This window comes from Crocodylus siamensis, chromosome 10 (genome assembly GCF_052110815.1).
Source record: "Crocodylus siamensis isolate JL-2025a chromosome 10, ASM5211081v1, whole genome shotgun sequence".
NCBI classification, from domain to species: domain Eukaryota; kingdom Metazoa; phylum Chordata; order Crocodylia; family Crocodylidae; genus Crocodylus; species Crocodylus siamensis.
In genome coordinates, this window is record NC_143404.1 from 44,250,979 (window position 1) to 44,263,256 (window position 12,278).

General features: G+C 49.6%; 1 protein-coding gene and 1 long non-coding RNA gene across 2 annotated transcripts in view; one reads left to right on the forward strand and one right to left on the reverse strand.

Annotated features, from left to right (window-relative positions):
• TRPC4AP (transient receptor potential cation channel subfamily C member 4 associated protein) overlaps positions 1–8,696 on the reverse strand; it is an 81,700-nt gene extending 73,004 nt beyond the window's left edge. The window contains exon 1 of the mRNA XM_090064831.1: positions 8,409–8,696. Coding sequence (XP_089920957.1) covers positions 8,409–8,522 — 114 coding nt within the window. The 5' untranslated portion in view covers positions 8,523–8,696. The remainder of the gene's footprint in view (positions 1–8,408) is intronic.
• The window catches only part of LOC149856532 (uncharacterized), a 39,748-nt gene continuing 36,099 nt past the window's right edge, over positions 8,630–12,278 (forward strand). The window contains exon 1 of the long non-coding RNA XR_016444449.1: positions 8,630–8,727. This is a non-coding gene — a long non-coding RNA (uncharacterized LOC149856532). The remainder of the gene's footprint in view (positions 8,728–12,278) is intronic.

Here is a 12,278-nt window from a genome sequence, read left to right on the forward strand (position 1 = left end):
CCCTGGGCCTCCACCGGGGAATGTTCAGTAGTGGGAGCCCCCCCTTCGCCCCCATGCCCCTGGATGAGCCTCCCGGGTTCCAATCATCCCACCACCCAGCCTGGCTGGTGCCCCACTCACCCCAATCCCTACTTCTGCCCCACTCCCACCCTCACCGCAGAGGCTTCAATCTGCTTCTTTCCCCCCGTCCCTTCTCCTTCACAAAATAGGTTGGTACTTGCCTGCTGTGCAGGGCAACCAGTGATCTGCATGCCAGGCTGTGCGCACGCTCCCCCCCCCACTGCAGCCACTGGAAGCCTGCAGCCCTACCCGCTGTCCCATGTTTGTGGGTGGGGGCTGAGGCCCCTTAGCCCCAACCTTCCACTGTCTATGAGTGCAGGGGGCTGCTCTGGAGCCACTGAGAACTTGGGATGGGGGCAGCTTGCTCTGGAGGCAGGGCAGAGCTACTATCTGTAGCCTGCATGCTCCAGGCAAATGCAGAATTGGTTACAAGTGCAGGAGTGGAAAAAAAGAAAAAAGCTTATTGTGTGCAGCACAAGTTTACCACTTAGAAGTGTTTCCTATAGACTACAGTAGTATCTAGTGCTTTCCTATTTTCTCCTTTTATGTTAATAAAAAAATACATACCGAGCTAGCTAGCAACGAAAAACCTACAACTTCCATTTGGAATGGGAAAGTGAATTTCTATTCACAACACTGAAAGATAAGTGCAGATGTCTTCTATGTCACACAAGTATATCAGTAAGTAAAAAGGAGAATTTAGGAAAACACCATACAACAATGCATGGCAAATTCAGGGACAGTTTCCCCTTGAATAGCGTGAAAGTAAGTGAATTGAAGCCCGTTTTGAAAGCTCAACAGTAATTTTTTACTAAACCAGCAGCAAAAGGGAATGTCTCTACTGAAGCATCGTTTCATGTTTGCCACCTGCTGGCAAAACACAAGAAATCGTTCATGGACAGAGAAGTATTTAAAGACGTAATGACTGTAGCAGGGGACTCCTTATTTAGACTTTAAAAACAAAGAGGAAATAATGACAGCAAAAGGAATTCAAAAGTACATGCTTGAAAAAAAACAATCCAATCAAGAAACTCGTTTTGATCACAACAGATGGTACACCTGCCATGCTTGGCACAAATGCAGGCTTTGTTGCATTTTTCATACATGATTCTGCTTTTCCTTCGTTTGTGAATTACCATTGTATAATCCACCAACAAGCACTGGTAAGTAAAGTTATGGACTCCTCACATGTAATGAAAAGCATTGTCAGAATTGTAAACTTGATTTGAGTAAGAGCCCTTCAGTTCTGCTTGCTTAAATCCTTACTTGACAAAGTGGATGCTGCTCATGGCAAGCTGCTTCTCAATGCCGATGTTAAGCAGGGGGAAAGTTCTGCAAAGATTTTTTGGATCTAATGCCCGAAATCATTATTTTTCTACAATCAAGGAACAAAGTGTGCAATGAGCTGTCAGACAATACATGGCTGCTAGACTTTGGGTTCCTTACTGACATAGCATCCAAATTGAATGAGCTGAACTGAGAACTGCAGGGAAAGGACAGAGACTTATCACATATGATCAGTGCAGGGAATGCATTCAAATTGAAACTGGGTCTGTGGTCCTCCCAGTTATAGCATAAAATGTCGCAGCACTTCCTGAGTCTGGAGAAAATACTGGAAAAAAACTGAAGACAAAGAAAAATAGTTCTACCCAGAAACATTCTGTGCAAACCTGACCAAATTAGCAGAGGAGTTCAACAGGCAATTTCAAGAATTAGACATGAATCATCACGTGCATCTCAAATCCTTTCCTTCCAGTAGACATTGGTGGTGAGGCTATGACATTCTATCAGGTGTTTGATTTACAAAGTAGTGGAATTAATATGGAGATAATTACAATGCAAAGTGACACTGAGCTGAAAGCCAGATCAAGGGACAGTGATTTCTGGGGACTCATAAACCAAGAAAGGTACCCCCTTCTATTGTCCTGTGCTTTAAAGTGAAAGCTTACTTTGGTCCCACCTATCTGTGTGAGATGGTGTTCTCACAAATGAAGATGATCAAGTCCACTATCGCACCCACCTCACAGATGCCAATCTGCAGGACTGCATCCGATTAGCTGTTTCAAACTACAACCCGAACTTCAAGACACTGGCAGATATATGTAGGTATACATTAAGACTCGGTAAGTAGGGAAAATGTATACCTACGTATATTAAGCAGCTTTATATAACATGAATATAAATATAGACTGTTATTTCTACATTTTCTTTGAGGTAGATCCTGGGTTTCACCTTATTTCAAAAAGTGAACTTGTGCTTAAAATGTTGGGGACCACTGCCCTACACTAATTAAGATGAGTAGAGTTTCAGGATACAACTTTCAGATACTCAGGTACAGGAATACACTGTACTTGTGTAGAGGTGCACCAATACATAGGTCCATATTGTATCAGCACCGAAAGAAAATTGACATTACCAGCAATCGGCTTTTTTTGGCTGATGTGACTGATAATAGATAAATGCTATTTACATGTGCACAGCTGCAGCAGGCATTTGGCCAGGAGCCCAGCCTGGAAGCGTGGAGAGAAGCATCCGACTGGTAAGTTTGTGGCGGTGGGGGGGTATGGGGAGGAACAGGTAGACTGAGGCCCCCACAGTGAGGGAGGAAGTGGGACTGGGACTGGCGCTACCCAACCAGGGTGGGGTGGGGCACAGAATGGAGCTGCAGATGACTTATCCGGGGAGAGGGAAGGTGGCTCCCACTACTGCACACACTTCAGGGGAGGCATGTGCCCCCCAGATTCATGTGCAGGATGAACATGGGCTGGGCTAGGGAGGCAGTGACGCTAGGAGGGGGGCTACAGGGTGGCTACAGTGAATTTTGGGGTGGCTGTAGCCACTGCCACCCCATAGCTGAAAGTCTAATCAAAAGACAGTTTAATAGTTTCACAGTTTCTAGGGTCAGAAGGGACCTGAGTAAATCATCTAGTCCGACCGCCTGCCATGGCAGGAAAGAGTACTGGGGTCAAACAACCCCAGCAAGGTGTACATCTAGCCTCCTCTTAAAGACCCCCAGGGTAGGTGCCAGCGCCACTTCTCTTGGAAGTTGGTTCCAAATCCTAGCTGCCCTGACCGTGAAGTAGCGCCTCCTGATATCTAGCCTAAACCTACCCTCTGCCAGTTTGTGACCATTACTCCTGGTCACTCCTGGCGGTGCTCAGGGGAACAGGGACTTCCCCAGTGCCTGCTGGTCCCCTCTGACTAGTTTGTAACAGGCCACTAGACCCCCTCTCAGCCTTCTCTTCTGGAGGCTGAACAGATTCAGGTCCCTTAGCCTCTCCTCATAAGGCCTGCCCTGCTGCCCCTTGATTATATGAGTGGCCCTCCTCTGGACCCTCTCCATGTTGTCCACATCCCTCTTGAAGTGCGGCGCCCAGAATTGGACGCAGTACTCCAGCTGCGGCCTGACCAGTGCCACACAGAGGGAGAGTATCACCTCCTTGGACCTGCTCGCGATGCATCTGTGGATGCATGACAAGTTACGGTTGGCCTTCCTGACTGCATCCCCACACTGCCGGCCCATGCTCATCTTTGAGTCAATGATGACTCCAAGATCCTTTTCTGCCCCTGTATTGACAAGAAGAGAGTTCCCCAACCTGTAGGTATGGTGCCGGTTGTTCCTCCCCAGGTGCATCACTTTGCACTCGTCGGTGTTGAATCCCATCCTATTCTCATCCGCCCACCCTTGTAACCTGTCTAGGTCCGACTGTAGCCTATTCCTCCCTTCTAGCGTACCCACATCCCCCAACATCTTAGTGTCATCAACAAATTTGAACAGGGTGCTTTTTACCTCCTTGTCCAAGTCACTGATGAAGATGTTGAACAGTGCGGGCCCGAGGATGGAGCCCTGCGGAACTCCACTGCCCACATCCCTCCAGGTCGAAAATGACCCATCCACCACCACTCTCTGGGAGGTCTGTAGTAGACCCCCACTGTTAAGTCTCCTTCCCCTTGACTGCCTTGTATTCTAATCCAAAGCACTTCAGAGTGCCCGTCCTCTGATTCTTTGTTAATTGACAAGGATGGGTATTCCTCCTTAATACAGAGGGGCTCCTTAATAGGTGGAGCCCCAACATCCTCATGATAACAAGCGACATTAGGAAGACACCACTGAACTGGGAGTAACAGCAATCCCCAAGATTAAAATTTCCATCAAAGACGTGGCAAGTGAGAAGCTTCGGTGGGCTAGGTAACTGGTGCTGGGGGCAAACTGTCAGCCTGTAGGATGGCAGTTGGCTCGGGGTGACTAGAAAAGCCTAAGCCGGGAGCTCCGGACAGACATGGCAAATTACAATATTACAACTGCTACTGCAACTGCTCTATGAAAGGGACTGCCTTACAGATCTCAGGAAGCCAAGACACTGGTTTTAGCCTGCTAACTATAGGCTTTCAGAGACTGCATCCTTTGCTTGTTGGACACCTCCTGGCAGGGGTGTGAAGTTGAGGATCCTGGGGAGTGGAGAGTTGTGGAAATCTCTGTTCTGAAGCAGGCTTGATAGTTAACCCTGTCTCTGTCCATATATATAGAACACTGTAATAATGTGAATTTAAATGAGGCAAGTGATGTCTAGAGACTGTTTAACAAGCATAAAATAAATTGTCCAAACAAGACAAAAGCACATGCACACACACGCACCAAGAAATGCAGCTATATCAAGTTGTTTTACACGACTCATAAACAAAGATTTCAGAGTGATATCAGAAAAGCAGAATAGTGATATTTAAATATATCTATAACATATCCAAATCAGCTTCGAATCATTCATAGATGAAATCTAAACCTTGCAATTTAGAGGAAACTGCTCATTTACTCCAGCAAAATTCACCATGAAAGAAAATGTGACAGATTAGAAAGTAAAGGTGCCTCCTGTATTCTTGCATGAATACTATATGCATCTCTTGAGTCCAAGCAGGAGAACATATAACAACATACAGTAGTATTTAATACTGTTCCTTTAAAACTGTTTTTAATACCCTCAGTGACTTCCAGCACAGTACCATTTAATCTGAAACCTGTCAGGCAATTAAATTTCTCCCTCAGTCTAAACCATTTAACAAAAGTGTTCTTATAGCATTTAACAAGCATTGGGAGCTTGAATCTTCAGACTGGATGGAGCCTCTCAATGCAGCCAGGTTGAGCTGAAAGTGTTACAGAAAGCAAACATAATGAAATAAGAGATATAGTGGGCAACAAAAATTCTGAACAAGTATCCTGAGTAACTGGAGCTCCAGGTACTTGCTCAACCAGTTGCTGCAAACATTTTTTTAAAGCACTGACCAAAAATTCAGTAACACTGCCGCTTGGGCTTCTCAGGTACACATAAAGCTAAGATCACAGAAGAAGGTAAGCAGGTATCTAGTATGTTAGAACATTCTGTTGTAGTCCCCCTTGTCAAACAAGTATTTGATCATTTTACTTAAATCAGTATAAAATGAGATGTGAGTTATGGCAGATAATGCACAGGACATGAATCATAACCATAATGTATTACAGTGAAAAAACAATCTTGTGGAAATTGTTCACTTTAAAGTGACAATATCAAAGTTAAATTATCAGAAAACCTCAAGGAAAACACATGCACAAGGCCAACAACTTTTCACTAGTGATTTGTTATTGATTTGTTATTTTCCTTAGACTGGACAGTACTGCAGGTAAGCCACAAGGAATATTATCAATAGGCTCTATCCAGCCCAACCTCTATATTATAAAATAGGTATTGAGGCCTAAAATTATGTAAACAAATCTTGTATCCATCATTGCTCATAAACACTATTCAGTGATCAAAATGCTCCAATTCCTTTACTGACAGGAAATGTGGTATACCAAGGAGACAGCTTCAGTTTGTTAGTCTACCTCGGTTCTTTTAAGATTAATAGTTTTACCCAGTGAAGTCACATCAGGACAGCAGATTCAAAGAACATGCCCTTCCTTCTAAACACAGCTTACAAAGTCTATATAATTTGGGGTCTATTGAAGTTGAGATAGCTGCTAGCCAATTTCATGAGCAGACCATGGGCCTGGCAGCCATTTTTGTGGGTGGAGTGTGACAGGCCCTGTCACACCTCTGATTGGCTGAGGGGCCTGGTTAGCTGCAAGGGCTGCCCATCATACAATCTCACCCCTTGCAGGTGATTGGGGGGGGGAGCGGGGCATATGGCAGACAGCCCTCAGCAAATCAAGCAATGGGTGGGAGCGGCAGCCATCTTGCCATGCCAGCAGCTCCCCCTTGCCCTCCCGCAGCATGCTATGTAGTTGAGTCACAGTGGCCATAAGGACTGCTGGCTCTCCAAAGGGGGCCTGCATTTTATTTTTGGTGAGTTTTGTTTTTTTTCCCTGGGGAGTCTGCACCTCTCCGGGGGGGGGGGCCTGCCTAAAATCGCAGTTTCCATGAAGATAGTGAAATCACAATTTCAGTAGGTTCCTATGTATAGTTTTTTGTGCTTTTTCCTCCAGCTTAATGCTACTTTCTTTGCATTAAAATCAGCCAGAAGCCCAGCACTAATAAAAAGCTCACAGAAAGCCAACACACACAGGGCAAGCAAAGTCCAAGTCAAGAAACTGATTTCAGTCTCAATGTTCCATGGGATCATCAACAGTGGAAAATAGCAATTTCAGAAAAGTTCTGATCAGTGTTACTTAAATGAAAAATGCAGTTAGCCTTTCTCTTTCATTTCAGAATTACACTACTACTCACCACTAAGGCCACCAGGTTACATGCTTGAATAAATCAACACATGCACTTAACTCTTGAGATTTTGGATTAATTTGAAGTGCCAATCAGAGCTTCTTTTCTATTCAGAAAAGGAAGCACCCTCTATCCTCACCTCCAAGCGAAACACCACCACAGGGCAGCATTTCTGTGATTTCTATATTGGCCCTTCTCCATCAGTCTCCTTACATCCTGAATTTCAAGGAAAGAGAGAAAACAAAATAGCAAGGTATAAATTCATTCTCTTGCTTATGGGGGATTCTGAGGACAGTTCTTTGCTCCTAATACTGTTCTGCTGTCTTGCAGTACAAACTGGGCTGGGAAAAGACAATTTGTACACAGGCACAGTAGGTCTGGACACACCAAGAAACTACAAGTCCCCCTCAATGGCTGGATGGAGGCTACTACTAAACATATAACATGGGTGTTAAACACATGGTGCATGAGCTGGACTCAGTCCAAGAAGCCTCTCTATCTGACTTACTGGGCTGCCAGCAAGCACCAGGAGTTGGGGGGGGGGTGACCTACATACTCCAGGGTCCTTTTGGCCCCAAAGTACATGGCCATTGGTGGCAAGCTTGTCTCACCTCCACTGGACCCTGTGTGGCCACCACCATGGTAACTACTGTGGTAGCCCTCAGACCATGGGCTGGATCCAGCTTGCAAGGAGTCCTGTGGTCCAGATGTGGCCTGGGATCCAGGTAAGGCCGATACTTGTGGTATAAAACAGATTTCATCGGACAAGTCATGAGAAACTGAACAGGAACAGGGGTCAAAGGTTAACAAGTAGGGTGCTGAGAGAACAGCAAGCAGAGAACTTCAAATCTAGTTCCCACTGCTCCTTGACTGTATCTAAATCAGCCAGTGGATGCCCCTGCACCACACGAGAGCAAGCAAACAAAACAGCCCCACACACCCACGTCTGAGTGGGAGGGGTGGATTTATGCCCCAGAAAGCCCAAGAGGTCACTAATAGAACTGGTAGTTTGGGAGATTTGGAGGCTCTTTTCCGCACTCACACAGGACACAAGCCCTGGGCTGCTGCTCAGCACTTTCCCTGGCTTGCATGTAAAGTCACAAGGAGATTTAACAGCATCCTGCATGGAAGTCCACACCTCAGCCAAGGGGGAACATGCAACCTTCTGCACAGAGCTGGGGGCATCGCAGAAAATCTTCCCTGCTTGGGCCAAAGGTTCCGGCTTGGCATGTCCCCCAAGGCAGGAGGGCTGCGAGTCAGAGGCAGCAGGAGAACGGGGCCAGAAGAGCAAGAGGTTGGAGTGCGGAAGAAGTGGGCAAAAGAGCCGGGCTGCTCTGAACCATGGCTCCGGGACCAGCCCCTGACCAGCTGCAGGAGGAAGAGGAAGCTCACAAGCCTCAGCAGCAATGACCCTCGTCCTCCGCGGCTTCCAGACGCCCTCCCTGACATGACACGCCTTCAGCCAGCGGCGCTTCCCACCCCACTACACCCGAGGCAGCCCAAAGCGGCCGCACACGGCCTCGCTCAGCGCTCGCAGCTCTGCTCGCGAGAGCGCCCCCCGCTCCGAGGCCCAAATCATGTAGGCCCCAACCCCCGCCACCATCACACCGCCCGCGGGGCGCCGCAGCCTCCACAGCCCCGCCCCCGCCAGGCCCGCCGTACCTGCGCCCCCCGAGTCAGGCCGCGGCCGCTAAGCTGCCCATGCCGAAGCTGAGCCAGGATGTTGGTGGCCCCCCGCCGGCCGCCTCCGCCAAGCCTCGAGGCCGCCGCCGCCATAGCTGCTCCTGCCTCTCGGAGCCAAACAGGAAGCACCACTCCTTGCCCGGCCGCTCGGTACGGGTCGACGCAGGGGCTGTCCCACAGCGCCCCCGCCGGCTGCGCCGCAGTGTCGACCTGAGAGCAGGCCGCTCGGAGGCCCCTGGGAAATGCCCAACCCAGGAGAGCGTCGCTGGCCGTCTATGTTGGCCGCAGCCTTGGGGAGGTGAGCGCGGGGCGGGGCCACTGCCGCAGTCACAGGTCCAGCAACCTTCTACGCACCCCCACGTCACAGTACTGGAGCGCGGTGCCCGCGCTTTACTTGCACGGCAGCATTCGGGGGCCAAACGCTGTCCTGCATTCCCGGTTAGGGGCTCCGCACAGAGTAAGGCTGGCAGAGCCCGCAGCCGGGAGCACCCGGCAGCTGGCCATACGTTCAGATAATGGCGTAATAAGGAAGCACAGCTATTACACGTTTGTTTTGAAATAACTTTGTGGCTCATTTCTTGTTTTCTTAAGCCACGAATAAATTGTACGTGTAGTTGAGTCAGAACCCAAGACCCGAGTACAAGTTAATTCTGTATTAAGCATAATGCTGTTTGCAGATATTACCCCCCCCCCACAAAAAAAGAAGCTTTACTGGGAGCAGCAGCACTTCAATCCAGCTCCCCAGCATCTATATAGACTGGGTATTTCAATGGGGCTTTTTGGGGCTTTTATCTAATAGCTAATCCAATCAGCTATTAATAAAAGTGCCCCAAAAGACCTACTAAAACATGTGATCTTAAGGATGCAGCAGATGTGTAGATGGGGTCTAATACACTACAACAGAGCTAGGCAATCGTTACAACACAGCAATCCAGCATGCACACCCTATTCTGCTCTCAGGGTCCCAGGTCTATTCTACATGCATGTATTTATTTATCAGATTAATATGCTGCCCTCCTAAACAAAGGCGCGGGGCGGTTTACAGTAAAAGAACTAGGGGTACACCAATAGAGATATTTGAGGCCTATACAGATAGCCGATTTTTTAGGAGGCATATCCGCCGATACCGATCCAATTTCTGATAGGGCTGGTAAGTCTGGTTTGGTGGAAGGAGAGGGGTGGGAAGGGGTGTGAGAGGGCAAATCAAGGCCCCTGCGGTGAAAGGAGGGAATGGGGCTGGGGCTGGGGCAGGCATTGACCAGCCGGGGAGGGGCGGGGGACAGAGCAGCAAGCGGATCTCCCAGGGGGTAGGGGTGGCATGTGCCCCCTAGATCTGCGTGGGGTGGGCTGCAGCTGTGGGCTGGGGCCAGGGCCAGGGCAGGCACAGGACAGAGGGGAGGCGCCGCTCATTGGGGAGGCACGGCTCCTGCCAGTGCGTGCAGCTCATCCGGTGCTTGTCTGGTAGCTCCTGCTGCTGCTTCTGCCGCTTGTCCGGGGGGGTGGCGTGTGTCCCCCAGATTTGCCCAGTTGGGAGGAGCCCAGCCTTAGCCCAGCCCGCCTTGTGCAGATCCAGGGGCATACGCGCCTCCCCCCACCACGCCCTACCTGACAAGAGGCGGGAGCAGCAGCAGGAGTCGCCAGATGAGCACCGGATGAGCTTTGTGCAGCAGCGGGAGCCGCACCCCCACCAACAAGCTGCACCTCTGTCCCACATCCATCCAAGGCCCCAGCTGGGCAGCCCCTGCCCCAACCCCACACCCTCCCTCACTGCAGGGGCCTTGATCTGCCCCCCTATGGCCATTCCCTCCCCACTCCTGTTCCATCTCCCTTTGCACCACACCAGACTTACCAGCTGCATGCAGCACTCCATGCTGCCAGCTCTGCTCCTCACTACCTATATGCTGCGCTGTGCCTGCGTGCACACTTGGGCATTTATCAGACAAATTATTGGCTGTGTCAGGCCAATTTCTGATACAGAAAATTTTCTTTATATTGGTGCCAATCCAATATTGGAGCGATTTATCGGTGCACCTCTAAAAAGAACAAAATAATGTATGAAGTATGGGAATAAACAAGAGAACAAAGTAACTATGCATCTCGGACAGAGTCAGGATGGACAGCAAGCAACCAAGCAACAGAAACAGGGGTAACAGGAAAACTAGCACTTGGAGAATGGTCTTGAAAAGAAACCTAAGACCGCATTTTTAGGTCAACTGTTGACTGAAGCGGGATTAAGAGAGCAAGCAAAGAAACTTCTGTTTCCTGTGACAGTTCAGAAACAGCTGATTGGCACACATTCATACAACCAGGAGATTGACTGCATCACCGTTCATTATTCTTTTGTTTTAAAAGTTTTTGGAGGTACAATAAAACTGTATCATGTAGTTGCCAATCACATGTTATCAATAGGCACATATACTTACGAAAACTGCTCATCTCAAAATATGAGTTTGCTCATCTCAAACTATGAGTGAACCTTGGATTCACTCAGAGCAGGATGGGCTCACAAATGATCTGATGAGAGAAACAAGAGCTACATTTGCAACTTTAAAAATCAATAGTGATTAACTTAGAATCATAGCAAAGTAGGGTAGGAAGAAACTTTTCAAGGTCATCTAGTCCAACCATAGGCACCAACTTTTATTTTTGCCAGGGGGCATAAGATGATGGACATGTGGAAAGCTTTACGCATTTCAGGTGATAGTCCTCTTGCCAAGGAGGGCCAGGGCCCTCAGACCCTCATGTACTTGGCACCACTGAGTCCAACACCCTGCTTAAGGCAGGGCCATCCCTAACTAAACCTTCCTAAACAAGCAGCCAGTTTTGTTCTGGGTAGTAGCGTTCTCCTTTCATTGACCCGTTCTTGGGGGTGTTACAGCACGTTGTACAGAACCTGGGGTGTTACAGCACGTTGTACAGAACCTATCAGTAACCTGAACAAAACAGGCAGTCCTTGACTTACGACTCCTGAAGTTAACAATGAACGGCACTTAAGTTGTTTATAAATTGACACCCTGTTTCAATCTTCTGACCTGGGCTTCGACTTTACGATCCTGGACACAGTTGTGTCCAGCTGGTAAGTCTGGTGTGGTGGAAGGGCAGGAGAGGAGGGCAGATCAAGGCCCCCTGTGGTGAGGCTGGGGCAAGTTGCTCACTTGGCAACTTCCGCCGCTCATCCGGGAGGGCATGGTGGGAGGCGTGTGCCCCCGGATCTGCATGGGGCAGGCAGGGTCAGGGCTGCGCTGAGAGCAGGGGCTTGCTTAGCTGGGGCGGGACAGGGCTTACCTCCAGACTAGCGGTACACAGTGGGAGGAGCCATTCCTCCCCACTCCCTGGACAAGCGCCATCCTGCGTCTGCCCTGCCACAGTTGGGCAAGCAGCAGCAGGGTATTGGGGGGCCGGGGCTGTGCTAGGCTGTGCTCCAGGCGGGTGCCAGGGCCTATGGGGGAACTATGGCCCCACCCCACTCTGCACCCGCCTCAATCCAGGAGTGCACGCCTCCCCCTGCCCCCATGCCTTGCTGCTGCTTGCTCAGCTGGGGCAGGGCAGGTATGGGACGGAGCCACAGATTGTCTAGGGGGGTGGGGGGGCGGCTCCTGCCCACTACGCGCCGCTTGTCTGGATGTAGCACAGCATCCTCATCCCACGCCTGCCCTTCCCCACCCTGCTCTCAGCGCAGTCCGATGCAGCCCCAGCCCTGCATGCCCCGCCCGGTGCAGATCCGGGGGCACACGCCCCCCCACCATGCCCTCCCAGATGAGCAGCAGGATCCGCCAGATAAGCAACTTGCCCTACCTCCCCTTTCACCAAACCAGACTTACCAGCTGGACACAGCTGTATCCAGTGTCC